Source organism: Pipistrellus kuhlii, unplaced genomic scaffold (genome assembly GCF_014108245.1).
Source record: "Pipistrellus kuhlii isolate mPipKuh1 unplaced genomic scaffold, mPipKuh1.p scaffold_m20_p_32, whole genome shotgun sequence".
NCBI classification, from domain to species: domain Eukaryota; kingdom Metazoa; phylum Chordata; class Mammalia; order Chiroptera; family Vespertilionidae; genus Pipistrellus; species Pipistrellus kuhlii.
The window spans coordinates 366991-383363 of NW_023425532.1; the positions used below are offsets into that span (position 1 = coordinate 366991).

Here is a 16373-nt window from a genome sequence, read left to right on the forward strand (position 1 = left end):
TTCCTGCTTTAGAACTATTTGGGGCTCCAAAATTTGCAAATGGTCCCCCAGCCTTTGCTTTAAGGAATCTGATCTGTCTGGTTTTCTAAAGGACAAATACTTGCCCCTCTTTTCCAGTTTCTTTCTCTGTCAGAGACCAAGGTTTAGACTGGCTATTGCTATACCTGGTTATGACCTATCGCCCTAACATAAGCTACCACCATCTCCCAAGGTTTTTCTGGGAGGACCCTCTAGGACTTTACCAGCTCACTGCCAGATTCCTTCTCTATGGCTTTCTGAGTGCCACTTTTGGCTGATGCATTCAAACCAGAAGTGAGTTCCTCTATTGAACTGTTGTTGCACAGGGAAATGCTTTTGAATGAGTTGGTGTATGAAATTGCTCAATACATATTTTTTGAATAAAGGAAACTTAGATGTGAAAGAAGCCTTACACAGAAGAATATACTCTGCTATTCCTATTATATAAAGTACTAAAACAGCTGTTCTATGGAAAATAATTCAAAACAGTGGCTTCCTATGGGAGGTGGCACAGAGATTGACTGGGATAGGGCATGAGGGAATTTTGTTGGATGATGATAATGTTCTATATCTTGATAAGAGTTTGAGTTACACAGGTGTATGCATTCATAAGAACTCAACAAATGTATACAATTTGTGCACTTCACTAGAAGTAAATTTTGCCTTAAAATATTATAAACAAATATTTAATGAACTTTATTTAATGATATGAATGCTAAAGTTTTTGAAGTCCACTGGTTCTCTAACTTACTTTAAAGTTTCCAGCATACGAATGTTGCACATATTTTGTTATATTTATCCCTAAGATTTTATGGTTTTGATGCTATTGTAAATAGTATTGTTTTCTTAATGTCAAGTTAAAATTCTTACTTACTATTATATAGAAATACAATTCAATCATGTGTATTGGTCTTGTAGCCTATAAACTTTTCAAACTCACTTAGGATTCTGGTAGCTTTATGGTAGATTTTTAAACATTTTCTACATAGATAGTCATATCATCTGCAAGTGGAAATAATTTTAAATATATCCACTGTGTATGTCTTTTCTAAGGGAGAGGGGGAATTTATTGCACTGCCTAGGACCTCCAATACAAGGTTTAATAGAGATGGTGAGATTAGATATTGCTGCTATGTTTCCAGTCTTTCAGTATTGTGATGTTAGCTGTCGAGTTTTTTAAAATATGTTTTGATTGATTTTTAGATAGCAAGGAAGGGAGAGGGATAGAGAAATAGAAACTTCCATGAGACAGGAACATTATTGATGGGCTGTGTCTTGCACGCCCCCTACTGGGGATTGAGCCTGCAACCTGGGCATGCACCCTGACCAGGAATCAAAACCTGACCTCCTGGTACAGGGTCAATGCTCAACCACCGAGGCACATCGGCTGGGCTAGCTGTAGGTTTTTGTAGATGTCCTTTATCAGGTTGAGGAAGTTCTCTTTAATTCCTAGTTTAATGAGAGCTTTTATCAGGAGTCTATTGATATAGTCAATTAGATTGATTGATTTTTGAAATAAGAACTAGCCTAGCATTACCCACTTGGTCAGGACATATTTGCTTTGTTACTAGATTTGATTTTTTCATAGTTTAAGGATTTTTAATTAAAAAATGTTAATGTTAACATTATTGCAGAATCTCCCCACCCCCACTCCTTTGACCACTCCACCCTCTATTATCTCCCCCTTCCTTGGCCTTCACCAAATGTTTGTCTGTGTCCATGGGATAGGCATATTTGCTCTTTAGCTTTTTCATTCACCTTCTTTATTCAGTCATCTTCACATCCCTCTCCCCTTGGGCATAGGCCAGTCTGTTCCATGTATTCAGGCTTCTGAGTCCATTTTGTTCATCTGTTTATCTTGTTCATTAGATTCCACGTATTAGTGAGATTGTATGACATTTGTCTCTTCTGACTGGCTTATTTCACTTAGCATAATACTCTCCAGGTCCCTTCATGCTGTTGCAAATGGTAAGACTTCCTTCTTTTTTTATAGCTGCATAGTATTACATTGTGTAAATGTACCACAGGTTTTTTTTATCCACTAATTTACTGATGGGTGCTTGGGCTGTTTCTAGATTTTTACTATTGTAAATAATGCTGCTACACAAAGATGCATATATTCTTTCTGATTGGTGTTTTGGGATGCTTCGGATATATTCCCAGAACTGGGATCACTAGGTCAAAAGGCAGGATTTTTGTGTCTATGTTTATCAAAGATTATAGTCTGTAGTAATCTTATAATGTTACTAGAGGCCTGGTGCATGAAATTTGTGCACTTGGGTGGGTCCTTCAGCCCAGCCTGTACCCTCTCGCAGTCCAGGAGCCCTTTGGGGATGTCCAACTGACAACTTAGGCCTGCTTCCTGTGGGAGAGGCAGACTCTTGACACCACCACTGCGCTTGGCAGGCATGAGCCCAGCTTCTGGCTCAGTGGCTCTCCACCTATATGAGCACACTGACCACCAGGGGGCAGCTCCTGAATTGAGCATCTGCCCCCTGGTGGTCAGTGCACATCATAGTAACCAGTTATTCCACTGTTCAGTTGATTTGCATATTACCCTTTTATCATATAGGATTGTCTGGTTTTTATACCAGATGCTGGCCTTACCAAATGAGCTAGGAGGCCATGTTCAGGAAGAATTTGTATAGAATTGGTATTATTTCTTCCTTAAATGTTAGATAAAATTCATTATCAAAGCCTTCTGGAGTTTTCTTTGTGGAAAGGTTTCTAAACTACAAATTCAATGTCTTTAATAGGGACATTAGGTTCTCTATTTCTTTTTATATGAGTTTTTGTAGTTTGTCTTTAAAGGAATTTGTCTATTTCATTTAAGCTTTTATTTTTATGGGAATAAAGTTGTAAGAATTTGAAATATATAAAGAATTTAAGATAGGATGGTAGATGGATAGAGGAGTGAGTAGTGAAATATGTGATAAGGCAAATATGGTAAAATATTAATTGTAGAATCTACGTGGTGAATATATATGTGTTAATTGTAAACTTGTTCAACTCTCTGTATGCTTGAAAATATCCATAATAAAATATAGAAAAAAAGGAGAGGAAATACAAAATAATGGTTTAGGGGCACTGATGCTGGAATCAACTGCCAAGGTTCAAATTTCTAAGTTTTCCCACTTTAAAAATGGAGGTAATAATGGTACCTACTTCACAAGTTGGTTTTGAGGATTAAATGATGTAGCTTGTGTACGGCACTTAGAACAGTAACTGCCAGATAGATGAGTGTGAGTTATTATCTTTTAAAATAAAGGGAGAGATTGGCTTAGCTTGAGAAACTGTTTGCTGACAGAAGAACCTACAAATAAAGGGGACTGAAGTTGGAGGGTGGCAGGGGTTAAGAAGATGATAGCTACAGAAGTGTCAGCCCAGGGCCAATAACTCTGTAAAGTAAGGAGATGAAATTTGCAGGTTACATCTATCTATTGGCAGCACCAATGCAGGCCTCCTTTTGCACTCTGAGGGAGGGACACATTGAATCCCTAATGCCTGTTAGACTAGCTAAAGAGGTCTGCTTAGACACTGGCCTTTCAGACATGTATATAACCATCTAAGAGCTACTACATACTCACTCATTCTTACCCCAGCCACCTGAACACACCCTGCCTCCAAACATGAGTAAACTTATAGCATGGATTCGGATACCCCAGCTCACACAGCTAAGGTAGTTGTGATGGTGGCTGTGTGAACTAGGGCTGGTGCCTTCCTTATGGCCCCTGGAAGATGTTCATGAGGTCATTGGCTCCTGTTTTGTGCTGTAAAGGAACTAAAAATCAGTACACACATCCCTCATACTTCATGCCAGTTAGTTTTCCATATATTATCAGGTCATTTCATTTAACAATTGTATGAGATAAGTTATAATAGGATCCCATTTTACAGCTGAGGAAACTGAGGCTCAGAGGGATCACACACCTAGCAAGTGGCAAAGCCAGGATCTGAACATTTATAACTAACATTTGAGTGTCTACTGTGCACCAGGTATGGCTCTAGGCACTTTACATGTATCAACTCATGCAGTCCTCAAAGTAATTAAGAAATAGGCAATGCTATTATCACAATCACACTATTAAATAGCTGGGGAGAATGAGATTTTAAAAAGTTGTATATTTTGCCTGAAGTCACATAGCTAGTAAAGGGCAAGTGTGGGACTTGAATAGTTTTGCTTCAGGGCCAAACTCCTAATAGACTTTTACACTGTTTCTCCATAGGCTGATTGCAAAGCCCAGGCTCTCTCCAGTATGGCAGGACACCCTCTAGTAGTATATCTTTCATTGGGGCAGCAAGTCCTCACCACAGTCAATCCCCATCTGCACCAAGCCATGGGGTGACTACTACTTTGGTTCAAAGGTTGCAGGTAATTTATAGCAACCTAAGTGGCTCAGGAAAAAAGTGAATCTATGAGGGAGGTTGGGAGTTGGGACAGGACTTTGTTTGGTTTGGCCACTGCTATTTACTGAGCACTTCCCATAGGGCCAGACAGGGCATGGTCAGGAAATCCTGGCTCCCACTGTGGCTGAGCAAGTAACATGTCTTTGAGGGCAGGGACATCTCACAAGGGCATCAAGGCAGAGTCTGAAATCTAACAAGTGGTTAGAGCTGCTCTACCATGACTTATCCAAGCGGGCCTGCTCTGATCCCGTAAAAGTTGAGTAACCTCATCCTTTCCATGACACTCAACATCCAGAGTTTCCTATGTGCTGAGCCCTGTGCTAGGCATTATCTATTCAGATCCCACTTTATTCCCACTACTGGGAACCAGCAAGGCTAGATATAATAGCATAGTCCTTATTTGCCAGAGGGGAATCTGAGGTTTAGGGAGGTGACATAGTTCATCTCAAATAGCACAGCTATTAAGTATCTTAGCTAGTATGACTAACACCAGATGTCTTAGTCCCAAAAGGGAGTAATTTTTGTCTGGGGTAAAGGTAATAAAACTTTGAATGGGACCAATAGTGGTATTAGAGAAAGAGGGAATGTGGAACATCGTTGAGGTTTAGGAATACCTATGCATTCTCATTGGGCTAAGCTCTGGGTTGCTAGATAGAAGGTACTGAAAGCAAAACCAGGGAGAATGTCAAAGGCACATTTGTATTACGTTTGGAGCTAGAATAGGAAGGAAGGGACATTTTTACAAATGGCACACATGGAGAGGGGGCAGAGTTGTTTTGGCAAAGCCCTTAAGGAAAAAAAATACACAGGGTGAAGAATGTACTCCTGTAATGTGGGGAACATGGCACCCAGCACTCAGGCTCCCCTGAGATAAGCCCACCTCATGCCCTGCCAGCGGATCGGGGCGGAGGAAGGGCCCTTGCTGTGTGCTGGAATGCATGATCTTCCTCTGCCTCACTCTGGGAAAGGGTTGCAGCAGCAAGAGCTAGTTTAGGCCTCAAAGCTCCCTCAAGGGCTAGGGCTTCCGAGAAGATGCTCTCTATGTTGGTAGAGTAAAAGGGAGAGAGCAGGTTCACCAGGCAGAACAAACAAAAATGCCTTCTTTACAAGAGCCAGAGCAAACAGCAAACATGCTAAACTGGTTTTTAACGTGGTTTGGGAGGGGAGCGGAGAAAGAGAGGGAAACACTGAGTTTCTAGACTACACTGTCAAGATCCCTAAGTGCTCTCTTGGTCTCTGCATGCCCTCAGCAGCTCAGCAGGCCTCCTGATAGAAAGGCAGCCCTCCAGGTACGTATTTCTCTACCTGCATGGAAGAGTAGAAGAAACCATCTGGGGGCCTGGCCAGGGACAGGTTTCTGAAGTCTTCACATTTTTGAGGCCATCTAGATACCTGACTGCTCAGAGCTCCCTAATTTATCAGAATTTTGCTTTGCAGGAATTTCCTGGGGACAAATGGAAACCAGTAACAGGAAACAGGAAGACCAGCCAGTCAGGCAGGTAAGTGGCTGCTCAGGGTGTTGGGGTGAGTTGCTACCTCTGAGTTTGCTATAGAAATGGTAAGGTTTTCTTTGAGAAACCTGGTTTGGAGTTTACATAGATGTCATCCAGCCTGGTCTCAGACAGCTGGGCTACAGACCAAACTGATTGCTAGGATGGTATTTTTTTTTAATTTTTTTTAATTTTATTGATTTTTTACAGAGAGGAAGGGAGAGGGAGAGAGAGTTAGAAACGTCGATGAGAGAGAAATATCGACCAGCTGCCTCTTGCACACCCGCTACCGGGGATGTGCCCGCAACCAATGTATATGACCTTGACCAGAATCGAACCCGGGACCTTTCAGTCCGCAGACCGACACTCTACCACTGAGCCACGCCGGTTTCGGCGCTAGGATGTTAACATTGTGCCCATCATCTTAAGGACCTGAGGCAGACCTTCTCAGGCACAAGAACATATGGGACCAGACCATGCTGAAATACATGAAAAGGCATAAATTATGCATACCTCTCTAGTGGTCATCAGGCAGTTGGAGGGTGCAGAGCGGAGGTGAGATGGTCTTGCTACTGCTGTGCCTTTGTCTCAGAGTTGTTGGAGGTACTTGTTTCTTGGGTTCTTCCACCTTTATTTTTATAGGGCTTGTTGATAACTTAAGGTCTGCCCATTAAAAGTCCAAGGGCAGCCCAGCTAGAATGGCTCAGTGGTTGAGTGTCGACCTATGAACCAGGAGATAACGGTTCAATTCCCGGTCAGGGAACATGCCCTGGTTGCAGGCTCAATTCCCAGTGTGGGGTGTGCAGGAGGCAGCTGATAAATGAGTCTATCTCATCATTGATGTTTCTCTCTCTCTCTCTCTCTCTCTCTCTCTCTCTCTCTCTCTCTCTCTCTCTCTCTCCCTCTCTCTCCCTCTCTCTCTCTCTCTCTCTCTCTCTCTCTCTCTCTCTCTCTCTCTCTCTCTCTCTCTCTCTCTCTCTCTCCCTCCCCCCCCTTCCATTTCTCTCTGAAATAAAGAAAATAATATTTTTTAAAAAGTCCAAGGGAAGATCATGCTAACAATAGATTAAAATTTCTGAAAGAAGAATTTTTACAAATGGCATATATGGCTTGGGCTAGAGGAAAAAGAGTTGTTTGGGCAAAGCCATTAAGGGGAAAATGCCCAGAATGAAGAGCGTACTCCCGTACTGTGGAAGCATGGCACTCAGCACTCAGGTTCCCCAGAGATGAGCCCACCAGTCATAGGTGAACATAGGAGTGACAGTTACCTTCTTGGTGTTACTCTACATCAGCCTTGCTGGACCCTCTCTTTTGTGAAATTCCTTGCTATTTTCTTTCAGTTCTTCTCCACGCCTAATTATACAAGAAGCTCCTAGATTATAGTGACTCTTTAACTCAAACTGTAGGAATGAAGGTGGCATAGGGAAGAAGCCTGTCAGCCTTGTCTCTGAAGGGGATCTTAGGGAGGGGACACTAAAGGAGAGGACTAGAATCTGTGTCTCCTGACCACTGGAGTTCTTTCTTGGGGGTCTGCATTATCCCCTGTGATTTGTTGTTGTAGTTAGGAATAATTTTGGCTTTCTATTGGTTCTAAAGTCTGGGTAACCTATCAGTTTTGTGGTTGGCAATGGAAAAAAAAGAAGGAACCCAACATTTATTATCTACCCTGTTTCCCCGAAAATAAGACAGTGTCTTATATTAATTTTTGCTCCCAAAGATGCGCTAGGTCTTATTTTCAGGGAATGTCTTATTTTTCCATGAAGAAGAATACGGTACACATTTATCGTTAAATGAAAATAAAGGAAATTTGTTACCTGTATACAGTACGGTAGTACGGTAGTTGTCAACACAAACCAGACAAACTGTGAATCCTACAGTATCAAGAATTTACTCATTTATTCGATGACAGTCATGTCATCATCTTCTGGAACATCATCATAACAATCCAATTCCTGAATTTCCTGGTGAATTTCTTGTGACTCCATTTCTTTCAGAATCTGTGGACCAAATCTCTCATGTTTAGCAATAGCATTCTGAGACAGAGCCTGGGGGGTCTTATTTTCGGGGGATGCCTTATATTTCACTCAGAAGGAAACCTGTAAGTAGGTCTTATTTTTGGAGGATGTTTTATTTTCGGGGAAACACGGTACTAAATCACTGGGCTGGATGTTTTTACACCCATGATCTCATTAATTCTTCACAACAGCTTTATTTTTATTTTTATTTTTTTTATTTTTTACTATAGATGAGGTCCAGAGAGGTTATATAACATAGCTGAGGTCATGCACCTAGTATAAGTGATAGAAACAGGATTCAGAACCAAGTTTGGCCCCAAAGTTCATGCATTTTCCATCATAACTGCTTCAATTGAGATCCCTAAAGTACCCTTCAAACTGATCACTCAGCATTATGCCTCTGTAGTCTGACCTGGATGGGGATATTATGAGATTAAATGACTGGTCTTGATCCCTCACTGTGAACTGGGTTGTACCATGTCCTTTGAGAACTTGTTTCCATCTAGTGGGTCTGCAGAGTTTCCCACATTAGGCTGAAAAACCAAGAGAAGAGACCATGCCTTGGTCATTGATTTACTCTCTATGACTAGCACAGAGAAGTTGCTGAGTGGTGTTGTCATTTGCTTGCCAAATGAAGAAACAGAGCCTTCACCACTGAATGGGTAAAATGACACAATAATAATAATGTTAACTAAAATTTCTAATGTTAACTAAAAGTTCCCTACTTGGGCACCATTCAAAAATTTATCACTATAACCTTAAGGGGTAGGTACTGTTAATATCCCCATTTGCCTGAGAGGAGAAACTGAAGCCCACACAGGTAAATTCATTTGCCTAAAGTTCCACAAATAGTAAACTGACTAGATCCAGGCAGTCTTACTTCAGAGACACTCCACAGTGAGTCTTCACTTAATGTCACCAATTGGTTCTTGGAAACCTCAAATTTAAGTGAAACGACACAATGAAACCAATTTTACCATAGGCTAATTGATATAAATAAGAATTAAATACCTATGGCATTTTTTGGTCACAAAATCATCACCAACTTTCTAAATGAAGACCCAAAGCACTTCTAATATTCACCATTGAAATAAATGTGAGCCATACATACATTTAAAAAATATTAATAAGTCACTTCTTTTCCAACTTACCTATTGCAGTTCAGGGTTACAGGTGGCCAGAGTTGATCTTGGCAGCTCAGGGAGTAAGGTGGGAGCCCACCCTGGACCAGATACCTTTCCATTGTAGGGCCACTCACATGCATAGACTCACAGTCACTCAGATGGGAACAATGTAGACATGCTAATTGACCTCACATATCCATCTTTGGGATGTGGGAGGCAATTGGAGTCCCCAGAGAAAACCTATACAGATATAGGAAGAATATGTGAACTCCATACAGATAGTGGCCCTGGCTGGGAATCTTTTTTTTTTTTCTAATCAACTTTATAACTTCATAACAAGATGCCACTGAACAAAGTGATCAAGGACCTGCTGTCCTATCCTATGGTGCTTCTCCAAAAATGGTTCTCTTACCGATCAACCAATGAAGTAAGAACTTGATTTAAAACATAATGTAGGTACTGCCTTTTTCTACACAAGCAGGGAAATATTAAAGAGCAGCAAGAAGCATAAAGCCTGTCCACCCACAGCTTGAGCAAGAAAGACTAACCCACACAGAGTTAAGTAGCAGTAATAATTAAGTGCCATTTCCAAAACAACCCACACACCACAAGCTAAGATACACATATTATGTTATGTTTTATTGTCCCCAAAGCTCTGTCAGGTAGGTAATTATTTGAGCTAGGGTGATGGTTCTCGAACTTGAGTATGCATTTGAAACACCTGAAAGGCTTGTTAAACTAGAGATAGGCAAATCTCATCTCCAGCGAGTGTGATTCAGTAGGTGTACAGTGGGGCTCAAAATGTGCATTTCTAACAAGCTCCCCAGGTGATGCTGATGCAGCTGCTTTTGGGATTACACTTTTGAGAATATTGACTCAGAAACAAATCTGAGGTTCAGACATACTGGTATTGAGTAATTTACTGAATGTCTCACAGGTACTAAAGGGACAAGCTAAGTGTTGCTTACTCAGGCGAGTTGCTATAGATGAAATGTCAGACACAAGTTTAAACAAGATAAGACCATATATGTAATACTTTAATCAATAAAGAAATTTTAAAAAAGAAACGCCTGGGACACTGTAAGGGGACAACACATGATAAATATCATTGTGCCTTGAGTTTATTGGACAATAAGAACACTGAAGGTTGGGACCCACAGGAGGAAAGGATCAGAAGAGAGACTAAGCAGGTTATGTGGGAGGAATAAGCCCTGTTGGTTAAGGGTTCTGTCCTTGCTGCCAGTTGGCCTGGGTTCAAATTCAGTGTCTTCCATTCTCTAGCTGTGTTAGGGTAGCTTAGGAAGTCTCTCTCTCTCTCTCTCTCTCTCTCTCTCTCTCTCTCTCTCTCTCTCTCTCTCTCTCTCTCTCTCTCTCTCCTCCCTTCCCTCCCTGCCCCATCAGTTTCCTTATTTCTAATATGGGGTAAAAGTACCTACCTCATGTGATTATTGTGAGAATTAATATATGAGTTAATATATGTAACTCATATGTATTGGATGTGATAATGAGGTGTAGGAAGAGGAAAGGGAAGAAGAGCACCAGCAGTAACAGTACAGAAAAAAAGGGCAAATAGCAAAGTATCAGGAAAGAATAGGTAGGCCTTAAAAACTAGATGGGATCACAAACAATTGAAGGTTAGAGATCAGGTAAGTGGAATGGTAAATGTAGCTAGCACTTTAGAAAACTTGGTAGCATTTACAGTCTAGATGGGTTGAAGAGAGACCAATTATGGGCAGTGATCCAGGCATGAAAGAGTGTGGCCCTGGATTGGAAAGGAGGGGTGATGTAGAAGGAATAGATAAATGTGTGTGATATTTAGGAGAAAATGTTGGTTTACTGTAAAAAACAATGTGATAGAAAATTAAAACCAGAAGAAAAATTAGCTTGAGTGCTACCACCTTAACACCTTAATTGTTTTTATTTATTTATTTTGCCAGCTTTTATCTATAGATATAGAGGTGGGTTTTTTTTGTTTTGTTTTGGCTTGATTAAATAACTATGTAGATGTGTTTTGTGTGTCCTGCTTTGTTTTTCCCCACTAAGTGAACAATTTTTTATTTTGCTGTACAGGCTTCTTCAAATGTTATAAATTTTAATGGCTGCATAATATTTCACTAGATTAATGTGCTCTAATTTCCTTAATAATTCTTAAATTGTTGGATAATTAGATTTTTTTCCAATTTCTTGCTATTATAAAGTAATGCTGCAGAAAAAATTTCTGTAGCTGTAACCTTTTTCTCATTTTGAATTATTTCATTAAAAACAATTATCCAGAGTTGGGATTACCAGTTGAAGGAATATGAATATTCTTATTGTTTTTTATAGATTTCACCAAACTGCTTTGCTAGGAGGTGTTTTACACTGCTGTTAGCATTTTACAAGTATACCAGTTGCCCAAAATTTTGCCATCATGGAAAATTTTCTTTTATAAGATATATTTTTATTGATTTCAGAGAGGAAGGGAGAGGTAGAGAGAGATAGAAACATCAATGATGAGAGAGAATAATTGATTGGCTGTCCCCTACATGCCCCACACTGGGGTTTGAGCCTGCAACCCGGTCAGATACCCTGACTGGACTTGAAATGGGTTCTCCAGATTCATAGGTCAACACTCAAGCACGAAGCCACGCCAACTGGATGGAAATTTTTCTTTTTCTACTGCAATAGGTGTAAATGATACCTATTATAATTTTAATTTGCTTACTTTGATTATTTTAGTTTTGAAATTTTTCATGTGTTTATTTGATATTTGCATTTTATCTCATGTGTTCTGTTCAGATTATTTGCTAACAAATATTGACACCTTTTCAGAGAAAAGTAGAGCAAACTTGGTGATTGGAATTTGGGAAAGAGAGGAGATAAGTAAAAAATAACTCCAAAGTCTGGTGACTTGGAGAAAATTATTAACATAGCTGGGGCCGGTGAGAATGGGAGCTGGTTTGGTGGAGATAATAAGTTTGAATCGGCATCTGTTGAATTTGAAGTTAGAGATGGAGACAAATGGGTTCTTGTGGATCGCCCAGCAGGGGGTAGGATGAGAAAGAAGAACCAGCAAACAATACTGAATGGGCAAGCAGCTGGAGTAGTAGAAGAAGTATGCCAGAGCACCATCACCGAGGATAAGGAGAGCCCTGCTACTGGCTTTGACAGTTTGGAATCACAAATGACCTTCAAATTATCAAACTTAGGAAATAGATGACATGATAGTCTGTAAGGGAGATGCATGGAAGAGAAGTGCACACAGCTTTATGTATCATAAATTCATCTGTTTTAAGAGTATGCTTCAAAAAGTTTTAGTAAATTTACAATGTGGCGCAGTCAGCACCACAATCTAATTTAAAGAGATCCCTTGTGCCCAGTTATTCCTCATTTCCACCTTCAATTTCAAGCAATCACTAATCTATTTTTTGTCTCTATGGGTTTATACTGGACATTTCATGTAAATGGAATTATATGGGCTTTTGGGTCTGGCTTCTTTCAGTTATCATGCTTTAGCAGTTCATCATGTTGTAGCATGTATCAGTATTTCATTCCTTCTTGCCAAGTAATATTCACTGAATAGATATACCACATTTTATTTATCTATTCATCCATTAGTAGACATTTGGGCTCTTTCTACTTTTTAGCTGTTGTGAATAATGCTGCTATAACCATTGATATACAAATTTCTGTGTGGACATATGTTTTCAGTTCTCTTAGGTATATACTTAGGAGTGGAATTTCTGAACCATATGGCAATTCTGTTGACTTTTTGAGGAACTGCCTCACTGTTTTCCAATGCAGCCATACCATTTTACATTTCCTCCAGCAATGTAGAAGGGTTTCTGTTTCTTTTCATTAATTTTAATACATTGATTGTGTGTTAGTGTTATTGTGTGATTTGAAAATACTTTAAAAGAAAAATGTTTCAAAAAACACTTAAACATTGAAAATCTATATATATAAAAGGCTAAGATGCAAAGGAGTTCCACTGGGAGACCGGGTATTTGATTGCTCGCTATGATGTGTGCTGACCACCAGGGGGTGGTGCAGAATGAAGGAAGGCCCTGGCCAGCAACTGGAAGGCCCTGATGGGGCCTGAACACTAGCCAGGCCTAGGACTCTACCTGTGCACAAATTTCATGCACAAGGCATCTAGTATTTTAATAAAAGAGTTATCTATGGGTAGGTAGGAGTAAATTAAATGATAGATGAGGGGGCAATAGGGTTTAAGGTAGTGGTTCTCAAAACGTGGCCCTAAGACCAGAAATCTAAGTGTCACCTAAAAACTGGTTAGAAATGCAAATTTTCATGCCTCTTTCTAATCAGAAACTTGGATATTGCCCTGTAATCTGTGTTTTAACAAGCCTTCCAGGCAATTGGGATTTGAAAAGCTATGAGAACCATTGGTTTAAATGAAGGTTTGGTCAGGATTTGAGTAACTGGTTTTAGTTTAAGGATAGAAAGGAGAGGTCAGTGGAAAGGGACGGAGTATTGATACTGAAGATGGAGGAGGCAGATTCACAGTTTATAAACTGAGGGAAGATGAGAAGGCCTAGGAAAGTTCAAGGGCAGAGATGACATTTAAGAGGTGAAATCCTGATGGAGTTTCTACTTGTTCACACAATATATACACATTTTAACATTTCTTATGTCATTTCTGTCACAACAGGAAGGATGGGTGTAGGTGGGAAAATTAAAGGTATATTCTTAAGCCACCCTCTTTTCCTGGAAGCCTACAACAATTTTTAATTCCATGTAGTTACATTCTTGGATGTCTTCCTCCACTGTTATTTGTTTTGTGTGCAGAGAATTCAAACGCATTTTAAAATTAGCAGGAGGGAAAAAATTATTGAGTAGATCTGCTGGGAGAAATAGCCACATACGTGTGATGTACTTAAAACCCAAAAGAAAGTATTTTATGGATGATCTATTTTTGTTTCTGTACCTATGATTGCCTCCTGTGATCCTTTCCATTTTGAACAAACCTTTAGAATATGTAGGGTGTTCTTATGAACATGGCCACAGTTAATCCTCACAACAGTCCATGTGCTTGTGTGGTTAAGCATTATTGTTCCCATTTGATTGAGAATAAAAGGGAGCTGAAACTCAGGAAAAGTATTATACTATTATTAACAACAACAACAAAAATATAATAGTTAACATTTATTAAGTGTTAGGCACTACTCTAAGCATTTCACGGAAATTATTTCATTATTATTTATCATTACCCTGTGAGATAGTTACCATTTATTGACCCACTTTAAAAATGAGGAAACTTACAGATAAAGCCACTTGCCTAAGGTCAAACAGGCATCTGACCCCAGAATCCATTACTTCTGAGATTAGATAGCAAATACATGACAAAACTATTAGCCAAGTTTTTTAATTCTTAGCCTAGATCTGACTCTCTTCTTTCCCTTTGTCATACCACATCACAAACAGAGTGTGGAATATCCAATACACATTTCCTATGTGCTGATTGAATGAAAGAAAATGAATAATTCAGAGTTGAATTTAATTTCATAGGAAGAGTAAATTTTTTAGGAAGACTTTGCCACTTAAAAAGAATGCAACCTTCAGAGGTATGTAAGGATTTGTCAAAGGCATGACAAAGTGAATTTAAATACTTTGGTATTAAATTAATGCCTGGGAACAAAGAACTTATTCAAGGAAAATTATAAAACTCTTAATGGGAGAAATAAAGACATGAATAAATGCATAACTATACTCTGCTTCAGTTTGGAAAAACTATAATAATGATTGCAATACTCTCTAAGTGAATACATATATAGATGCAATAAACTACCGATTAGAGACACCATGGGATACTTTATAAAACTTGTCAAATTAATCATGAAATTTATCTGGAAGAATAAGTGGGCAAGCATACCAAATAATACATTTATTAAAAAAGGTAATGATAGTAGATTTACCCTATCAGATTTTAAAGCCGGTCATAAAGGGACAATTATCAAAACCATATGATAGAGGGTTGGGGAAAAAAGTCAATGAAATTTTTAAAAAGAGAGATTCTAGGAACAGATTCAAGCTATTCTAGGAATCTAGAGCACAATGGAAGCTACCCTTAACTAGAGAAAGCAATCACTCTGTCTTTTAAAAAATGTTGAGAATCCTAGTTATCAGTTCAGAGAATTATTAGGCCAATATTTCATACAATACTCTAATAAATTCTAGAAAGCAGACAAATATAATAGAATAGCATATTTATTCCACTTATAAATGGAAGGTAAATTGGTGTCTGTTTTAAATGGAGGATAATGTCAGAGACAAGATGGATGGTTTCAAATATATAAAAGTTAGGGGAGAAACTTTGTACCAAAAAATGTAATAAAAAGCTAAACAACAGAATGAGGAAATTGTCTGGGGTCAGTATCACTGATAACAGTTGATTGTCCAAAAAATATAAAGAATGGATACAGATATTGAAGGTTAGTTTGTAGATTCAGCTTCATAAACGGGTGAGGAAAATGAATAGGCAATTTACACATGAGGAAATAAAGGCAGTAAAATCACTGCATGGAAAAGTACAACCTCTCGAGCATTTAAAGAAAAGCAAATAAAAACACCTTCAAGGTGTCACAACCTGCTTATTAAATTATAAACAATTAATAAATAGAAATTAATAAATGATAAATAGAAATTATAAAACCATTTATTAGCAAGATGTGAGGGAGAAACAGTATATGTTTCTGGGAGTAGTATACATTGGTTAAGTTTCCTAGAGGGCAATATAGAAATATGTGACAAGGGTTACAAAACTGCTCACACTCTTTGACCTAGTATACCCCCAAGGAAGTAACACAAAAAGGAAAAGTAATTTGCTTAAAGATTACAATAAATGTATTATAGTAGTGCTATATATAATCATGAAAAGACTTACCTGTTTAATATATCATCATGGTGGACTAGAAAATAGCCATTAATAATGGCAGGCATACAAATACTGGGTCATGCAAGGAAATGGGTATTTGTAATCTCATTAATGAAAAAAGGCTAAATCCTAAATCACATGTTGAATCTCATAGTAGCCTTACACAAAGAAAATTAGAAAGGCAGCTAGTAAAATGTAAATAACTGGAGTTGAATGCACATGGTGTTCTCTGCATACATGTCAAGTTAGCTGGAATTTATAATAAAAAAAATAGAAAATCGGAGGAAGAGGCAAACCACAATGATTTGATTTAGTCCTGGGAAGTTCAACATCAAGGACTTTGGGAAAATCCCGATACTAATAACAGTGTTACTTACTAGACAAGCTTGATCTCGCTGTTCACTAGAATTTGGTTTGCTAGAATTCTTCACCAAACAATACTTTT

General features: G+C 38.8%; 1 protein-coding gene across 4 annotated transcripts in view; it reads left to right on the forward strand.

Moving 5' to 3' along the window:
* Nucleotides 1–16373, forward strand: part of SHROOM4 (shroom family member 4) — a 189297-nt gene that overhangs the window by 148982 nt on the left and 23942 nt on the right. For all 4 annotated transcript variants that reach the window (XM_036460507.2, XM_036460509.2, XM_045570362.1 and 1 more), the window contains one exon: nt 5863–5924. In XM_036460507.2, coding sequence (XP_036316400.1) covers nt 5863–5924 — 62 coding nt within the window. The remainder of the gene's footprint in view (nt 1–5862; nt 5925–16373) is intronic.